The sequence below is a fragment of the Oncorhynchus masou genome, chromosome 29, assembly GCF_036934945.1.
Source record: "Oncorhynchus masou masou isolate Uvic2021 chromosome 29, UVic_Omas_1.1, whole genome shotgun sequence".
NCBI lineage: Eukaryota > Metazoa > Chordata > Actinopteri > Salmoniformes > Salmonidae > Oncorhynchus > Oncorhynchus masou.
The window spans coordinates 84,750,782-84,770,588 of NC_088240.1; the positions used below are offsets into that span (position 1 = coordinate 84,750,782).

Sequence of the window (19,807 nt, forward strand, 5' to 3'; positions counted from 1 at the left end):
AATAGCTCAGTCAGAGGTATTCAAGCAAAATAATGAAATACAATAAGACACAAGTAAATGCTTGTTATGGATCCTTTTCATACAACTTTTAAAGTTTACTAATAGTTTTACATCCATCAAATGTAAAAGATTTAAAAAAATGATTAGCTTCATTTTTCTTTAAACCATGTATTTTTACCCCCCTACAGTAGGATTGAAATGATCCAAAAGTGATATCCGGTAACAAACTTCGCGCTTTGAGTTTGAGTTCAAGGGGAGATTTGAAGGTAAAAACAGCGCTTTTCATAATATGTATTTTTATTATAAAGCAATTGAACTACTCCGTGATATAGTTACAGTTAGTTTGTGGATTCTTGCATGTATTAACCTGTTTCTCTGTTTATGGGAATGTGCTGTCTGGTTTTATGATAGAACTTGCATGGACCGTACAGTTGGTCTGCACAGCTTGCTTCTGTCAGTAAAACAGTTCAAGTTAGCGTTACCTAGCAAATTAGCTAGCAGTTAGCGACCTAGTTTAACTAGCTTAATGTAAATGCCATTTACTAGTTCCAACCTATACAAATGTGCTATTCCCCCCCAGAAAGTGACCAACCACTCTCCCTAACTTGACAATCTTCTGTGCAGATGGAAAACTTCATCCTGTATGAGGAAATTGGAACAGGACGCAAGTCAGTGGTTTATAAGGGGAGGAGGAAAGGGAGCATCAATTTTGTTGCAATTATTTGCAGTGACAAGTCAAAAAGACATGAAATTACTAACCACGTAAGTATCCAGCATCACTTCCTTGTAGTACACACATCCCTTTCAACTGGTTTGACTGAGTAACATTTTACAAGCAGTTTGCTACACCCGCAATAACATTTGCTAAACGTGTATGTGACCAATACGATTTGATTTGATTTGAACACTGACTGAGCCCATGGTGTATCCACAGGTACGGCTAACTCATGACATTAAACATGAGAATGTGGTAACCTTCTATGAGTGGTATGAAACCAGCAACCATCTTTGGCTTGTAGTGGAACTGTGCACAGGTGAGATGCTTATTTGGTACTGTAAGAATACCATCGTTACCTTATGTCAACCTTTTACCTTTACGTTTTACAAAGCATGAATGTGATTTGATAGTGTATAATGGTAGGATAATAATAATCATTCATAATGTATCTAAATTTTAGGGGGTTCACTGGAGTCAGTCATCACCCAGGATGAGTGCCTGTCAGAAGATGTAGTGAGGGAATTTGCCATCGATCTGGTCAAAGGCTTGAGATACATCCATGATGCTGGTATCGTGTTCTCTGACCTCACTCCCTCCAAGGTGCGGTACAGTATAGATGTCCTGACTCTCTAATTTTCAATTGGTCAAACAATCAACTCTATATCGAGGCTCATCTGACATTTAATACAGGTTATAGATCAAACCATCCTAACAGTTTACACCCAATGAGCTCCTTTTGTCAACTAAGCAATGCTGATTGTTTCTAGCCAACATTTATTCTGTGTCTCAGTTTTGATTTCATGAAGTCAATGCAATTTGATTATGACCTTGTGTTTTTTCCTCCTATAGATCTTGTTGGATGGCCCTGGCACTTTGAAGTACTCTAACTTCTGCCTGTCTAAAGCTGAGGGGGAGAATCTGGAGGAGTTTTTTGCTTTAGTCACAGCAGAGGAAACAGGTGGAGGGGATGGCAAAGAAAACACATCAAGAAGAAATATCAAGAGCAGAATCCAAGGTGACCCAGTACATATTGTTATACCATGGCATTGTTGAATACTTGTATCTGATTGGCTTGAAGGGCATTCTAGAGCGTGCATAATTTCCCTATAACGCACGGTATATCCCCACGGTAGAATTCAATGGCTTTAGTTCATTCTTACATGTTCTATGTTTGAGCTGCTTTTGAATGCATAAGTCAAATTGAAAACATTATTGGCAATGTTGAAATCGATTTTCATAATAGCAAGCTAGGACTGATGGTTTGGTTAGCTAAACTAGGAAGTCTGTTTGTTTGGTTACCAAGGCAACTACTGTAGCTATCTAGTAAACTTGCTAGCTACGTCAGTAGATGTTGAACACATTTCTACTGGTAAATTAACACATTTCTACTGGAAAATGTGTTAAATTATAGCCATGGTATAAAAGTGATAATCAACTCGGGACTCAATGGGTTCTCTGGATAATAATGGAACTCCGTGGAAAGTTAGTTCCACTCCACTAGCGCGTCGTTCCTGATTTTCCATAGAACACATAGCCCCTCATTGATTATCCCTTACTTATTGGATGTTTACTAGAATGTTCTATCACATATCCTATTGTCGCTACACAGGGTCGCTACATTGTTCGCAGGACAAACTCAGCCTGTTTCATTACACTGGTGTCAGAAGAGAAGTGGGATCCAACTTCTGACCCCAGTGTAATGAAACAGGCAGGGAGAGTGAGCCAACTTCTGACCCCAGTGTAATGAAACAGGCAGGGAGAGTGATCCAACTTCTGACCCCAGTGTAATGAAACAGGCAGGGAGAGTGATCCAACTTCTGACCCCAGTGTAATGAAACAGGCAGGGAGAGTGATCCAACTTCTGACCCCAGTGTAATGAAACAGGCAGGGAGAGTGATCCAACTTCTGACCCCAGTGTAATGAAACAGGCAGGGAGAGTGATCCAACTTCTGACCCCAGTGTAATGAAACAGGCAGGGAGAGTGAGCCAACTTCTGACCCCAGTGTAATGAAACAGGCAGGGAGAGTGATCCAACTTCTGACCCCAGTGTAATGAAACAGGCAGGGAGAGTGAGCCAACTTCTGACCCCAGTGTAATGAAACAGGCAGGGAGAGTGAGCCAACTTCTGACCCCAGTGTAATGAAACAGGCAGGGAGAGTGATCCAACTTCTGACCCCAGTGTAATGAAACAGGCAGGGAGAGTGATCCAACTTCTGACCCCAGTGTAATGAAACAGGCAGGGAGAGTGAGCCAACTTCTGACCCCAGTGTAATGAAACAGGCAGGGAGAGTGATCCAACTTCTGACCCCAGTGTAATGAAACAGGCAGGGAGAGTGAGCCAACTTCTGACCCCAGTGTAATGAAACAGGCAGGGAGAGTGAGCCAACTTCTGACCCCAGTGTAATGAAACAGGCAGGGAGAGTGAGCCAACTTCTGACCCCAGTGTAATGAAACAGGTAGGGAGAGTGATCCAACTTCTGACCCCAGTGTAATGAAACAGGCAGGGAGAGTGATCCAACTTCTGACCCCAGTGTAATGAAACAGGCAGGGAGAGTGAGCCAACTTCTGACCCCAGTGTAATGAAACAGGCAGGGAGTGATCAACTTGACCCCAGTGTAATGAAACAGGCAGGGAGAGTGACCAACTCCCCAGTGTAATGAAACAGGCAGGGACATTGACCCAACTTCTGACCCCAGTGTAATGAAACAGGCAGGGAGAGTGAGCCAACTTCTGACCCCAGTGTAATGAAACAGGCAGGGAGAGTGATCCAACTTCTGACCCCAGTGTAATGAAACAGGCAGGGAGAGTGATCCAACTTCTGACCCCAGTGTAATGAAACAGGCAGGGAGAGTGATCCAACTTCTGACCCCAGTGTAATGAAACAGACAGGGACATTGACCCAACTTCTGACCTCAGTGTAATGAAACAGACAGGGACATTGACCCAACTTCTGACCTCAGTGTAATGAAACAGGCAGGGAGAGTGATCCAACTTCTGACCCCAGTGTAATGAAACAGGCAGGGAGAGTGATCCAACTTCTGACCCCAGTGTAATGAAACAGGCAGGGACATTGAGCCAACTTCTGACCCCAGTGTAATGAAACAGACAGGGACAACTTCTGACCCCAGTGTAATGAAACAGGCAGGGAGAGTGAGCAACTTCTGACCCCAGTGTAATGAAACAGGCAGGGAGAGTGAGCCAACTTCAGTGACCCCAGTGTAATGAAACAGGCAGGGAGAGTGACCCAACTTCTGACCCGAGTGTAATGAAACAGGTAGGGAGAGTGATCCAACTTCTGACCCCAGTGTAATGAAACAGGCAGGGAGAGTGATCCAACTTCTGACCCCAGTGTAATGAAACAGGCAGGGAGAGTGATCCAACTTCTGACCCCAGTGTAATGAAACAGGCAGGGAGAGTGATCCAACTTCTGACCCCAGTGTAATGAAACAGGCAGGGAGAGTGATCCAACTTCTGACCCCAGTGTAATGAAACAGGCAGGGACATTGACCCAACTTCTGACCTCAGTGTAATGAAACCGACAGGGACATTGACCCAACTTCTGACCTCAGTGTAATGAAACAGGCAGGGAGAGTGATCCAACTTCTGACCCCAGTGTAATGAAACAGGCAGGGACATTGACCCAACTTCTGACCTCAGTGTAATGAAACAGACAGGGACATTGACCCAACTTCTGACCTCAGTGTAATGAAACAGACAGGGACATTGACCCAACTTTTGACCTCAGTGTAATGAAACAGGCAGGGAGAGTGATCCAACTTCTGACCCCAGTGTAATGAAACAGGCAGGGAGAGTGATCCAACTTCTGACCCCAGTGTAATGAAACAGACAGGGACATTGACCCAACTTCTGACCTCAGTGTAATGAAACATGTAGGGAGAGTGATCCAACTTCTGACCTCAGTGTAATGAAACAGGCAGGGACAGTGATCCAACTTCTGACCCCAGTGTAATGAAACAGGCAGGGAGAGTGATCCAACTTCTGACCTCAGTGTAATGAAACAGACAGGGACATTGACCCAACTTCTGACCCCAGTGTAATGAAACATGTAGGGAGAGTGAGCTTTCCCACGGTGGTCGATGAACCCTCAACCTTCTTGCCCAAAGTCACAAAAGCATGCTAAAGTGGCACAGTCTCCACAATATCATATATCATATGCCTGTATCATATCACGGTTTTCAATATGTTGTATAATGGAGATGTCTTTGTCTTTCTTCAGGGTCTCCAATATACTGTGCACCAGAGGTGGTCAAAGGGGGGGACCACAGTATCAGTAGTGATCTGTGGGCCCTGGGCTGTATATTCTATGAGATGTTTTCAGGTACTCATCAAATCACTTGGGCTGTGTCCCAGATCTGTTTGTCCTCTTGCCAACTCCTTTGCTCATTGTCATTACAATTAGTGACAAGTAGTTGGCACAGTAGCACAAACAGACAGGCAGTCAGGCTATCAAATCACTTGATTTATTGACATTAATAACCGTACTCATTTCATACCTAAATAAACCTTCTGTCTTGTTTTGCTGTAATTTGTCAGGAAAACCACCATTCTTCTCCGAGACGTTTTCTGAGTTGATTGAGCTGATATTACTTCAGGATCCTCAATCTCCAAGGCAAACGGGTAAAATGCCAATTTTTATTGCTTAACAAAATATGTTTTTATTGTCACAAGAGCATGTTAATTATAGTCCATATTGTCTTTGTTGTTAAAGGGGCTTCTTCCTGCAAGCCTACACAAGAGTTCCAAAGCCTGCTTAAAGGTTTGCTTCAGAAAGACCCTCAGAAGAGGTACGTCCCTGCTCCCTTCACCAAATCAGATAATTCATATTATCCCTTTGACATATGACCTTTGGAATGGGTGATACCTAGTCAGTTACACAACTGAATGCCCTCAACAGAAATGTATTTTTCGCATTCAACCCAAGCCCTTTAAATCAGAGCGGTGTGGGGGGCTGCCTTAATCGACGTCATCGGTGCCCAAGGAGTAGTTGTTGTTGGGGTTTAATTGCCGGCAGATTTTTCCACCCTGCTCGCTCAGGCATTCGAAGCAGCGACCTTTCGGTGACCGGCCCAACACTCTTAATTAACCACTAGGCTACCTGTGTAGGACAAGTGGGCCGACATAAGTTTGGTCAGAAAGAGAGGGCTTTATTAGACTTCAGCTTATAACTGTTCTTCTCAGGATAAACTGGACTCAGTTACTGGTCCACCCATTCTGGAGAGGAGTGTTCTCTGAGGTCCACACCAGTGAGGAAGAGGAAGAAGAAGAAGAAGATGTCTCATTCAGCTCCAGGTAATGTTTATGTTTCATATAACCATCAGGGAATTTATTCACAAAGCGTCTCGGAGTAGGAGCGCTGATTTAGGATCTGTTTTGCCTTTTAGATCACAATGAAAAAGATTACATGGACTGGAGGGAACTGATCCTAGATCAGTACAATTATTCTGAGATGCTTTGTGAATACAGGCCTGGTCTCAGTCTCGTTTCCTCAAAGGAGTTACCTCATTACAGTCCCTGGTGGTATGCACCATTTCCTCGAATTGTGTCCCCTGGCCTCAACACAAAGCATTATGTTGGGTTCTTTCATGTTTGGACATGGATTACATGTTAAACATCAAATCAAATTTCAAATCAAATCCAAGTTGATTTGTAACATGCTGAATTGTAGCTTTTTATTGATCCCCTTAAAGGGATACTTCAGGATTTTGGCAATGAACTCGTGAATAGCATTTTTCTATCTCTGCATGCATTTTGAAGGAAGTTGCTAACTAGCGCTAGCACAACGACTGGAGGTCTATCATGCTAACAGATACCATAGACTGCTTGTTAGCATTAGTTTGCAAAACTACCTCTAACTTTCTTCATACTGGATGCAGATATTGTACATAAAAATGGTATCAACAAGTTCATCTGACTCTGGGGAAGTAGATAAAGGGCCTCATTGCCAAAATCCCAAAGTATCCCTTTATAGTCTAAACCTTTGTTCTGCAATTGTAGGAAATGGACTTGTACAGCAAGCATTTGTCTGCCAATGTTAGTTTAATGTACATAGACAGGTCATTTATAAACTGTTTGAGAAGCTCTGTCTCACCTGTTTCAATGCCAAACACTGTTGTGCAGTTGCATATCTTCCTCCCCGGCCTTTTCTCATGACATAACTTCTTGAGAATGCATGTTGGTCTGATGTTATCATAGTCTGGACCTGCCCAATCAGATGGGTTGTACTGTGAGCCATTAGTGGGAGGAAGACAAAGGACTTCACAGAGCACACACACAGACACAAACGTGTTGCTGATGTTGAATATGATTTACTAAGTGCAATATGAGCATAAGATAACAGTCCATTTCACTTGTGTAATAACGTATACCTCTAAACTCTATAACCATGTAATAACACAGCAGGTTCTTTGTAACCACAGTGTTGCTACTATAGGTGTGTTATTACTGTGTAGTTACATAAGTCTAAGGTCACGCGTTTCCTTGCTGTTTGTAGTCTGGTGATGTTTTACTAGTTTACTAGTTGATATGCACTAGCTGATATCTGACCTTTCGTTTGGCTGCAGTGTGGGGAGGAGTGGTGTCTGTGCCTCTAGCCAGTCATCAGCAGTGACACCTGTCTCAGTGACCTCCCAGGGACCAGGAGGGGGATACAGAGGGGTACAGGGAGGGGCCGCAGGGGCAGAGGAGCCCGTCCGCATGCACCCCAACAAATCATTCCGATTAGGTAATGCTTTCTGGGAAGGTGGAAGAAGACATGTTGATGACAGCTGATGACGGTGTATGAGCTATGTCTGAACATAGTTCTATTCTTCTTCTTCTCATAGACAAAATGACAGAGCTTAGACCAAAGAGTGCACTGGACAAAGATACCAGGGAGTCCATATTCCTCCTCAGGTATGATCAGTGTTCATCTCCATTTGTTCTGATCATTTACTGAACATTGTGTTGGATCAACAACTTGACTAAGTCAAACTGGAAAATAATAATCTCCTCTTTTTTTTAAATTAATGTTTTTTAAAATCTCAAAATGAAGCATGTGTTATGTGATCTTTTTCATCAATCAGCTCTCGTCCAACTCCAAGAATGAGTTGCACTGCAAGAGATCCACCCAACAGGACACCATTACCTCAAGTGAGTTCTTCTCTTATCAAATAGCCAAAGGAGAGCTCTGCCATACCTCTGCAACCTTCTCCACAATTACATTTGAAGTGTAATCTTTCTGTGAGTTGTCTGTAATCAGAAACATGGTAATAGTAATCAGACTATTACCATGGCGCCTGTAGACTGCAGAAACTGGTAGTTGAGAATTCATTATTTTGAAAGGTTATTCTCGGTTACAGTTGTTTGTTAACCGTTGGCGCCCTCTACAGCATTCTCAGTGAAGTGCATATTTTTTCTCCAGATGCATTTCCTGTAAGCATAAGGTTGATTATTGGGCTGTAGTGGAGCGGGTCAATAGCTTCAAGTTCCTTGCTGTTCACATTACTAAGGAATTACACACACACACCAACACAGTCGTGAAGAAGGCACAACAACGGCTCTTCCCCCTCAGGAGGCTGAAAATATTCGGCGTGGGCCCTCAGATCCTCAAAACGTTCTACAGCTGCACCATTGAGAGCATCTTGACTGGCTGCATCAGCGCTTGGTATGGCAACTGTTTGGCATCCAACCTCAAGGCGCTACAGAGGGTAGTGTGTACGGCCCAGTACATCACTGGGGCCCAGCTTCCTGCCATCCAGGACCTCTATACAGTGTCAGAGGAAGGCCCTAAAAATTGTCAAAGACTCCAGCCCCCAAGTCATAGACTGTTCTCTCTGCTACTGCACAGCAAGCAGTTCCCATACAACAAGTCTGGAACCAACGGGACCCTGAACAGCTTCTACCCCCAAGCCATAAGACTGCTAAATAGTTAGTCCGGGTAGCTATTGGTTAACTATTTAACTATCTGCAGTAACTCCTGACTTATCTATCCTGTTGCCTGTTGACTACTTTATAACTACCTATATGTACATACAGTATCTACGTCAACTACCTCGTATCCCTACACATGGACTCAGTACTAGTAGCATTTATATAGCTAAGTTATCAGTACTCATTGTGGATTTATTCTTTGTTATTGTTTTTCTATTATTAAAAACCCCATATCTGTTCATGGTTGGGAAGGGCCCGGAAGTAAGTATTACACTGTTAGTGTACACCTGTTGTGTATAAGCATGTGACAATTAAAATGAGATTAGATTTGATGTTCTACATGATCACATACTGTCATTGTGCTCATTTGTAATGATGCCATCACTGTGGTTGTTGTCATCTCCAGGACAGTGTGGTGGCCAGTGGTCTGAATGACATCAGTTACTGTATAAAGGACCTGGTGTACACTGACTCTGACCTGGCAGTAACACCTATTATGGACAACCCAAAGGTACCACAAACTACATCATGGAACTGTGCTCTTTCTCCTGTTTAAAAAAGGGTTTCTTTCTAGTAATACATTGTTATTCATTATTGTTGGGTTTTGAGTTTTCATGAAAGGCATGTCACTGTATTTGTGAATGTGACATTAAAACATGCTCTGTATTTAAGCAATAGTTTCAGTGCCCAAGCTGATGGGTAATTTTAGGGAGGTGCGCGGTTACGCTGTGCGTCCCCCATGGACGGTGGACTCGGAACCAGATAGTCCAGCGTCCCATTGTGAAATATCTATCACGGGTCCTCGGCTTTGGACTGAATTGTTCTTAAGAACAGAGGTCGGCAATCCACAACTCTTGTGCATTCTAGTAACAAAGATGTATATATTGTTTCAGATTCTGAAGACCGCTCCAGTGCGATATGACCTGAAGACTTTGTGTGTCCGAGCATATTCAGGTAATGAAGAAGAACAAATAGGAAAGCTCTCGACTGCTGTGCCGCTGCTGATTAACACTTGGACACACTCTGAAATTGACAGGTGTTTAGCAGGTGTTAATATACACACACACAGGTTAGACAGACAGCTAAAACGGTTTGGGCTGTGTGATTTTTGAGCTCCTCTGACCCCCCCTATAGTGGAGAAGCTGTCCTGTCTGAGCTCTGAGGACTGGAGGGTGTTTCTGCAGCAGCTGTGCTCTTCTCTGGAGGCCCAGGCTGATAAGACCACGGCGGCGGTCCGCTCCAAACTCAACCTCCTCTGCTATCTGTGTACCGTAGCTGCCCACAAGGACACAGCAACCAGGCTCATCAACTCCGAGCTGGTAAGGGAAGGGTCACTGCCTGACGGTCTGACCACATGCCCAGCATGCCTGCCGTTCCTCCCAGGGCTGCTGCTTTTAACAAGACATGGGCCCCTCTAGGCTAATTTAAATGTTCAGAACTTAGGCTCTCAGAAGAGAATTCTTAGAATCACAACACAACCTCTGGCCTTGCTGAGGCTTCTCAAGTGTTAGAAAGGTGAAAGGCCGTGTCACTACAAAGCCGTCAAAGGGTTCCTATATTTACCATGTGACCCGAGCTCCTTAGCATAGCTACAGTACGTGTTGGCCTCTGTTGATCAGCGGGAAGCTGAAACAGTAGTCAGCTAGGTGGGACCAGGAAGTTAACGCTTTCCTCTTTCCTCAAGATAATAATAAAATGAACTTCCTATTTCCTTTACTTTTTGTTACTGAGATCCGCTCAGCTGTAACATGTTCAATGACCCTAGTTATTTATGAGAGCACAAAGACCAGGAGGATGTCCCAAATGACACCCTATTCCCTATATAGTGCACTCCTTTTGACCAGGGTCTATAGAGGTCTGGTCAAAAGTATTGCACTATATAGGGAATAGGGTTCCATTTGAACGCACAGATATCATAAAGTTACTTCCTCGTTACAGAGATGAGGTCTTCACTTGTTTATTAATGAAATGTCCAGACTGAGGATTGATTCAAGCGTAGTAAATATATTTCTCCTATAACTATTAACCACTAGATGGCATTCCATCACTCACTCAGATTGAACTGAAAATGACTTCACCACAATCATTAGACCTCATGGTATCTTTAGTATATCATTTCTTTAGACATATTCGGACACTATAGCCAGCCGTGACTTTATGACAATGATGTATTGGAAACTTGACTAATTCAGTATTGTACTACTGAAAGACGACTGGACTGAAAAAAATCATGGAAAAGTAATTCCTTCGGAAAGTATTCAGACCCCTTGACTTTTTCCACATTTTGTTTTTACGTTACAGCCTTATTCAAACATTTATTAAATTGTTATTTTTCCTCATCAATCTACACACAATAATGACAAAGCAAAAACAGTTTTTTTAAAATTTGTGCTCATTTATTAAATATAAAAACTGAAATATCACATTTACATAAGTATTCAGGCCCTTTACTCAGTACTTTGTTGAAGCACCTTTGACAGCGATTGCAGCCTTGAGTCTTCTTGAGTATGACACTACAAGCTTGGCACACCTGTATTTGGGAGTTTCTCTCATTCTTCTCTGCAGATCCTCTCAAGCTCTGTAAGGTTGGATGGGGAGTGTTGCTGCACAGCTATTCTCAGGTTTCTCCAGAGATGTTTGATTGAGTTCAAGTCTGAGCCACTCAAGGACATTCAGAGACTTGTCCCAAAACCACTCCTGCGTTGTCTTGGCTGTGTGCTTAGGGTCATTGTCCTGTTGGAAGGTGAACCTTCACCTCTGTCTGAGGTCCTGAGTGCTCTGGAGCAGGTTTTCATCAAGAATCTCTCAGTACTTTTCTCCGTTCATCTTTGCCTCAATCATGACTAGTTTCCCAGTCCCTGCCGCTGAAAAACATCCCCACAGCACCATGCTGCCACCACCATGTTTCACTGTAGGGATTTTTATTTATTTATTATTATTTTTTTTTGAACCTTTATTTAACTAGGCAAGTCAGTTAAGAACAAATTCTTATTTTCAATAACGGCCTAGGAACAGTGGGTTAACTTCCTGTTCAGGGGCAGAACGACAGATTTGTACCTTGTCAGCTCAGGGGTTTGAACTTGCAACCTTCCGGTGACTAGTCCAATGCTCTAACCACTAGGCTACCCTGCCGCCCTCTGGATGGTGCCAGGTCTCCTCCAGAGGTGACGCTTGGCATTCAGGCCAAAGACTTCTATCTTGGTTTCACCAGACCAGAGAATCTTGTTTCTATCATCCTGAGTGGTGCAGCGGTTTAAGGCCCTGCATCACATACACTACAGGACCGGGCTCGATCCACTCTACCGTAAAGGCCTGATGGTTGTCCTTCTGGAAGGTTCTCCTATCTCCACAGAGGAACTCTAGAGCTCTGTCCGAGTGACCATTGGGTTCTTGATCACCTCCCTGACAAATGCCCTTCTTCCCTGATTGCTCAGTCTAGCGGCCAGCTTTAGGAAGAGTCTTGGTGGTTCCAAACGTCTTCAATTTAAGAATGATGGAGGCCACTGTGTTCTCGGGGAACTCTGCAATGCTGCAGAAATGTTTCGATATCCTTCCCCAGATCTGTGCCTCCACACAATCCTGTCTCAGAGTTCTACGGACCATTCCTTTGACCTCATGGCTTGGTTTTTGCTCTGTCAACTGTGGGACTTTATCTAGACAGGTGTGTGCCTTTCCAAATCATGTCCAATCAATTGATTTTACCACAGATTGACTCCAATCAAGTTATAGAAACATCTTAAGGATGATCAATGGAAACAGGATGCACCTGAGCTCAATTTAGAGTCTCGTAGCAAAAGATCTGAATACTTTTATGTAAATTAGGTATTTCTGTTTTTTATTTTTAATAAATGTGCAAACATTTTCTAAAACCTGTTTTCGCCTTGTCATTATGGGGTATTTATTTAATCCATTTTAGACTAAGGCTGTAACGTAACAAAATGTGGAAAAAGTCCATGGTCTGAATACTTTCTGAAGGCACTGTACCTATAAGTGCGTCACATATTGTCCGTCACAAATGTCACCCTATTCCCTATATAGTATGTGCCCTGGTCAAAGGTAGTGCACTACATAAGACATAGGATGCCATTTGAGATGCAGCCTAGACATTGGTAGTTCAGTCAAATCAAAGTTTATTGGTCACCTACACAGATGTTCTAGCGGGTGAAGCGACATGCTTGTGTTACCAGCTCCTAACAGTGCAGCAACAATGTCAATCAAGTACACAAATAATAAAAAAGTCAAGAAGTCATGACTGTCAGAACTAATCCAGTTGACAACGCAAATAACACTGTATCAGTAATCCAAATGCAATCTGTGCATATATCCACTGAAATATATACTAAGAATGATATGTACAGTAGATATATTGCAGTGTTAACCAACTGCTGTTGTGTTCTCTCCATTTGTGACAGTTCCCTGTGTTGACCCAGCAGCTGCGTCTAGCACCTAACTGGGATGTGTGAGTTCCTTTAGCTTCCACCTGTCCGACCCATACATACATACATGCATACATACATACATACATACATACATACATACATACATACATACATACATACATACATACATACATACATACATACATAACAAACAAACAAACATACAAACAACCATTCTCTGCATTCTCCATGCGCCAGTGCATGGAAATAATGTCTAGCATGTACTGTAGCCTACTGCACTTTACAATGATTGTAAATCACTGTTAGCCTTTACAATGATCTGATGCCTGGTCTGGATATGCTGTAAATCACTGTTAGCCTTTACAATGATCTGATGCCTGGTCTGGATATGCTGTAAATCACTGTTAGCCTTTACAATGATCTGATGCCTGGTCTGGATATGCTGTAAATCACTGTTAGCCTTTACAATGATCTGATGCCTGGTCTGGATATGCTGTAAATCACTGTTAGCCTTTACAATGATCTGATGCCTGGTGCCTGGTCTGGATATGCTGTAAATCACTGTTAGCCTTTACAATGATCTGATGCCTGGTCTGGATATGCTGTAAATCACTGTTAGCCTTTACAATGATCTGATGCCTGCCTGGTCTGGATATGCTGTAAATCACTGTTAGCCTTTACAATGATCTGGTGCCTGGTCTGGATATGCTGTAAATCACTGTTAGCCTTTACAATGATCTGGTGCCTGGTCTGGATATGCTGTAAATCACTGTTAGCCTTTACAATGATCTGATGCCTGGTCTGGATATGCTGTAAATCACTGTTAGCCTTTACAATGATCTGATGCCTGGTCTGGATATGCTGTAAATCACTGTTAGCCTTTACAATGATCTGATGCCTGGTCTGGATATGCTGTAAATCACTGTTAGCCTTTACAATGATCTGATGCCTGGTCTGGATATGCTGTAAATCACTGTTAGCCTTTACAATGATCTGATGCCTGGTCTGGATATGCTGTAAATCACTGTTAGCCTTTACAATGATCTGATGCCTGGTCTGGATATGCTGTAAATCACTGTTAGCCTTTATATGCAAATGATCTGATCTGTGCCTGGTCTGGATATGCTGTAAATCACTGTTAGCCTTTACAATGATCTGGTGCCTGGTCTGGATATGCTGTAAATCACTGTTAGCCTTTACAATGATCTGGTGCCTGGTCTGGATATGCTGTAAATCACTGTTAGCCTTTACAATGATCTGGTGCCTGGTCTGGATATGCTGTAAATCACTGTTAGCCTTTACAATGATCTGATGCCTGGTCTGGATATGCTGTAAATCACTGTTAGCCTTTACAATGATCTGGTGATCTGATGCTGGTCTGTCTGGATATGCTGTAAATCACTGTTAGCCTTTACAATGATCTGATGCCTGGTCTGGATATGCTGTAAATCACTGTTAGCCTTTACAATGATCTGATGCCTGGTCTGGATATGCTGTAAATCACTGTTAGCCTTTACAATGATCTGGTGCCTGGTCTGGATATGCTGTAAATCACTGTTAGCCTTTACAATGATCTGATGCCTGGTCTGGATATGCTGTAAATCACTGTTAGCCTTTACAATGATCTGGTGCCTGGTCTGGATATGCTGTAAATCACTGTTAGCCTTTACAATGATCTGGTGCCTGGTCTGGATATGCTGTAAATCACTGTTAGCCTTTACAATGATCTGGTGCCTGGTCTGGATATGCTGTAAATCACTGTTAGCCTTTACAATGATCTGGTGCCTGGTCTGGATATGCTGTAAATCACTGTTAGCCTTTACAATGATCTGATGCCTGGTCTGGATATGCAGTAAATCACTGTTGGCCTTTACAATGATCTGATGCCTGGTCTGGATATGCTGTAAATCACTGTTAGCCTTTACAATGATCTGGTGCCTGGTCTGGATATGCTGTAAATCACTGTTAGCCTTTACAATGATCTGATGCCTGGTCTGGATATGCTGTAAATCACTGTTAGCCTTTACAATGATCTGATGCCTGGTCTGGATATGCTGTAAATCACTGTTAGCCTTTACAATGATCTGATGCCTGGTCTGGATATGCTGTAAATCACTGTTAGCCTTTACAATGATCTGGTGCCTGGTCTGGATATGCTGTAAATCACTGTTAGCCTTTACAATGATCTGGTGCCTGGTCTGGATATGCTGTAAATCACTGTTAGCCTTTACAATGATCTGATGCCTGGTCTGGATATGCAGTAAATCACTGGTAGAGAGATGTCCATCATCAGGATCATAAAAAACACTTTTGACGTGAGGATTTATATTTTTGTTGAAAGGAATTAAGAAAGGATGCTGTAATTATATTCATTTCATCTATACAACAACACTTATTACTAAATAGTGATAAAATTATGTAAAAAATGGCAGTGTTACTTCTGTGTATGTTTTCCATGTATTTACACTAGTCCTGTCTGTCTATTCCAGGAAGACTATGACATTAGTAGCCTATGTCTATGGATGTTTTGGATTTCAGGTGAAAACAGTGTCATGTATTTATGGTTAGAACTGTGTCCTGTGTGTGTGTGTGTGTGTGTGTGTATTCCAGGAAGACTATGACATTAGTAGCCTATGTCTATGGATGTTTTGGATTTCAGGTGAAAACAGTGTCATGTATTTATGGTTAGAACTGTGTCCTGACATGTAGCCTGTCTATGGATGTTTTGGATTTCAGTGAAAACAGTGTGGTGTGTGTGTGTGTGTGTGTGTGTGTGTGTGTGTGTGTGTGTGTGTGTGTGTGTGTGTGTGTGTGTGTGTGTGTGTGTGTGTGTGTGTGTATTCCAGGAAGACTGCTGGGGCTGCTGGCATGACATTCACTGTTAGCTGTCTGTCATGTCTGTCATGGATGTTTTGTCTGATTGTCTGTCAGCTGAAACTGTCTTTCACACTGTGAGGTCATCTGTATTGTCTGTCAAACTGCTGTTAGAACTGTGTCCTGTGAGGTTAGTGGTGTGTCACTCTGCTGTGTTGTGGTACTGTCTGTGCTGAGGTTACTGGTCACTGTCTGTCATTCTGTCAGCTGAGGTTAGTGGTCTGTCACTGTCTGTCACGCTGGAAGACTATGACATTAGTAGCCTATGTCTATGGATGTTTTGGATTTCTGAGGTGAAAACAGTGTCATGTATTTATGGTTAGTGCTACTGTGTCCTGTGTGTCAAACTGCTGTTAGTGGTGTCTGTCACGTTGTCTGTCACACTGCTGAGGTTAGTGTGTGTCTGTCACACTGCTGAGGTTAGTGGTACTGTCTGTCATCACACTGCTGAGGTTAGTGGTACTGTCTGTTCTGCAGGAAGACTATGACATTAGTAGCCTATGTCTATGGATGTTTTGGATTTCTGTCTGAAAACAGTGTCATGTATTTATGGTTAGTCAACTGTGAGGTTAGTGGTGTCTGTCACTCTGCTGTGCTGAGGTTAGTGGTACTGTCTGTCACACTGCTGAGGTTAGTGTGTCTGTCACGTGCTGAGGTTAGTGTACTGTCTGTCACACTGCTGAGGTTAGTGTACTGTCTGTCACACTGTGTTAGTGGTACTGTCTGTCACACTGCAGGAAGTCTGTCACACTGCTGACATTGTCACTCTGTAGCCTCACGCTGTTATGGATGTTTTTAGTGCTACTGTCTGTCACACTTTCAGTGGTACTGTCTGTCAAAACAGTGTCATGTATGTCACACTGCTGGTTAGTGGTACTGTCTCCTGCTGAGGTTAGTGCTGTGTGTCTGTCACGCTGTGAGGTTAGTGGTACTGTCTTCCAGGAAGACTGTGACATGCTGAGGTTAGTGGTACTGTCTGTCACACTGCTGGATGTTTTTGGATTCTGTCACACTGCTGTTAGAAAACAGTGTCATGTATTTATGGTCACACTGCTGAGGTTAGTGGTACTAGAACTGTCTGTCTGTCAAACTGCTGAGGTGTGGCACTGTCTGTCACACTGCTGTTAGTGTGTCTGTGTCAAACTGCTGAGGTTAGTGGCACTGTTCTGTGTGAGGTTAGTGTCTGTCATTGTCTGTCACACTGCTGAGGTTAGTGGTACTATGTCACACTGCTGAGGTTAGTAGTGTCTATGTCTATGGATGCTTTTGAGGTTAGTGGCATGTTCAGGTCTGAAAACAGTGCTGAGGTTATGGTACTTTATCACGGTCTGTCACACTGCTGAGGTCCTGGTGTGTGTGTGTGTCACACTGCTGAGGTTAGTGTACTGTCTGTCACACTGCTGAGGTTAGTGGCACTGTCTGTCACGTTCCACACTGCTGAGGTTAGTGGTACTGTCTGAAGTTTTAGTGGTACTGTCTGTCACACTGCTGAGGTTAGTGGTACTGTCTGTCACACTGCTGAGGTTAGTGCTACTGTCTGTCACTGGTCATCCCACTGCACTTAGTGCTACTGTCTGTCACACTGCTGAGGTTAGTGGTACCCCTGTCACTGCTGAGGTTAGTGGTACTGTCTGTCACGTTGTCTGTCACACTGCTGAGGTTAGTGGTCACTGTCTGTCTGTCACACTGCTGAGGTTAGTGGTACTGTCTGTCACTCTGCTGAGGTTAGTGCTGCTGACACTGTCTGTCACGTGGTTACTGTCTGTCACACTGCTGAGGTTAGTGCTACTGTCTGTCACACTGCTGAGGTTAGTGGTACTGTCTGTCACACTGCTGAGGTTAGTGGTACTGTCTGTCACACTGCTGAGGTTAGTGGTACTGTCTGTCACACTGCTGAGGTTAGTGGTACTGTCTGTCACACTGCTGAGGTTAGTGGTACTGTCTGTCACACTGCTGAGGTTAGTGGTACTGTCCTGTCACACTGCTGAGGTTAGTGGTACTGTCTGTCACACTGCTGAGACTGGCATAGTCCAGCAGCACTGCACCGGGCCCCTTCACCCTGTTGTCACAGCACCTACGCTTGTCCTCTACGTATCAGTGGTGCATGTGTCCCAAATGCATAGGGCTCTGGTCAAAGTGCACTATGTAGGGAATAGGCTGCCATTTGGGATTCGATCGGTGTATCACATATAACTGTCAAAGCCATGAGCTGCTGAATAGTTGAACATCACTTTAACTGTTAGAACCAGAGCAGACAGTGTAGTAGTCTGAATACAAACATCCCACAATCTTTTACACACACACAATTCTAACTATGTGAAAGACCCCTACAACATCAACAACAACAGTCAAATCTGTTTAATTAAAACCCCCCAAATCTGTTACTAATCGCAGCAGAGGCATCGAAGTCTAGTCTCTATGCAGCATTATGATCATCCAATGGGAGCGGTAGTGAGAGAAAGTACCGTGGTGAATCACCAGATGCCACTGTAACCCAGCGGTAGGTAGAGCTCTAAACAAGCGCCACCGATCCACCTGCCCAAACATGCTTATGGAGCCGTTAACAAACCGTCAAAGACATTGCGGTTAATCAATTAAAAAAACAGGATTCTATTTGATGTGAAATCTGGCGCCTCCACCCTTGATCCACGTCTTACATGGGTTTGCCATGATTTCCTGTGGTGGTTTATAGGTTTAAAGCTCATAGAGGAGGGGTATACGAGCGATATACAAAATGGCCGTCGTTAATCGGCACACCAGAGAATGGCGCAGTGACTTTTATTTTCCACAGTCTTCTTTTGTAAAGATGGCTGAGGATTTGTCGCCCCGCCCCCCACCACCCATCTGGGCACAGCTAGCTCAGATTCCCAGAGTGACAGATCCCAGAGACTTTTATCATCGTGCTCTCCACAGGGGTTCTGTGTCTGATGGTTAGCCGCAGTCATGGCCATTTCTGCTTCAGGGCAGGGCTATTGTCACCACCATCTCCATATGTCTGCCACACTGTGGATCTCAGTGGTCGTCCGTGATCCTAGTTAAAGTTTCCACTGTGAGACGAGTTTTCTCTCTCTTGGTCCGGGCTTGTGTTGCGCCGATTGTTTTTTGAAAGGAGTTCTCACAGTGAGAATCACAAGTTACAATGCCGCAAAGTTCAATGTTTATTGTCAGCGTTGAATTTGATGCCTCAGTACCCTCTATAGGCTACATAACAGAATCAGACGTCAAGTTGGCCCTACACTATCATTACAAACCTCCATTTCTCACAGTCCTTTAAAACAGTGAGCGGCAATGACTGCAGCTGCTATTTTTCAGGCATACTGTTGGCTTAGTTAGGACAGGAAGAGAGGAATTAGTTCAGCATTATCCTCTTCCTCTGCCTGTCTCTGTGGATACTTCAACATCATTCTAATTAAGTGTTATCTTCCCTGGCAGAGGCAGTACTTTTCTGTGCCACAAACCACCAAGCCCCAATTCAGACATTTTCTCTCTCTCATGGCAGCGCGTCAATAGTGCTGCACACACTGTCTGCTGTTTCCACCCAGTGTCCCTTAGAAACTGGCCTAGTGTGTCGTGTCGGCCGTCCCTGCAGAATGAGCAGAACAGACTGCCTCCTGCCTCCCTCCTCTCATTGTGGGAGAATTAGCCTGTTCCATTTCCTCAGACAGGGCTTGGAGGCTCGTTCTCACTCCTCACTTCTGGAAAAGGAACAGAGTGCTGGGGCCAATGAACACTGCTGTTGATTCTATTCAGTTTGGTTTCTTGTGTCTTTTGCCAAACTATGATTGTGTAAAGATTGTTATTTTAGGGAATTTTAGGTTTGTTCAATTTTAATTTAGGTTGTTTATCCATTACTCCAAAAACATTTGAATCATTTGGTATCCATGTA

The 19,807-nt window shown here is 43.5% G+C and overlaps 1 protein-coding gene across 1 annotated transcript in view; it reads left to right on the forward strand.

Moving 5' to 3' along the window:
- Positions 1-211: 211 nt before the first annotated feature.
- Positions 212-19,807, forward strand: part of ulk4 (unc-51 like kinase 4) — a 69,327-nt gene continuing 49,731 nt past the window's right edge. The window contains exons 1-16 of the mRNA XM_064945005.1: positions 212-266; positions 625-762; positions 935-1,034; positions 1,179-1,318; positions 1,568-1,733; positions 4,956-5,057; positions 5,273-5,356; positions 5,448-5,523; positions 5,918-6,028; positions 7,300-7,460; positions 7,561-7,630; positions 7,801-7,867; positions 9,054-9,158; positions 9,541-9,601; positions 9,782-9,966; positions 13,060-13,104. Of these exons, the coding sequence (XP_064801077.1) occupies positions 625-762; positions 935-1,034; positions 1,179-1,318; positions 1,568-1,733; positions 4,956-5,057; positions 5,273-5,356; positions 5,448-5,523; positions 5,918-6,028; positions 7,300-7,460; positions 7,561-7,630; positions 7,801-7,867; positions 9,054-9,158; positions 9,541-9,601; positions 9,782-9,966; positions 13,060-13,104 (1,611 nt within the window). The 5' untranslated portion in view covers positions 212-266. The remainder of the gene's footprint in view (positions 267-624; positions 763-934; positions 1,035-1,178; positions 1,319-1,567; positions 1,734-4,955; positions 5,058-5,272; positions 5,357-5,447; positions 5,524-5,917; positions 6,029-7,299; positions 7,461-7,560; positions 7,631-7,800; positions 7,868-9,053; positions 9,159-9,540; positions 9,602-9,781; positions 9,967-13,059; positions 13,105-19,807) is intronic.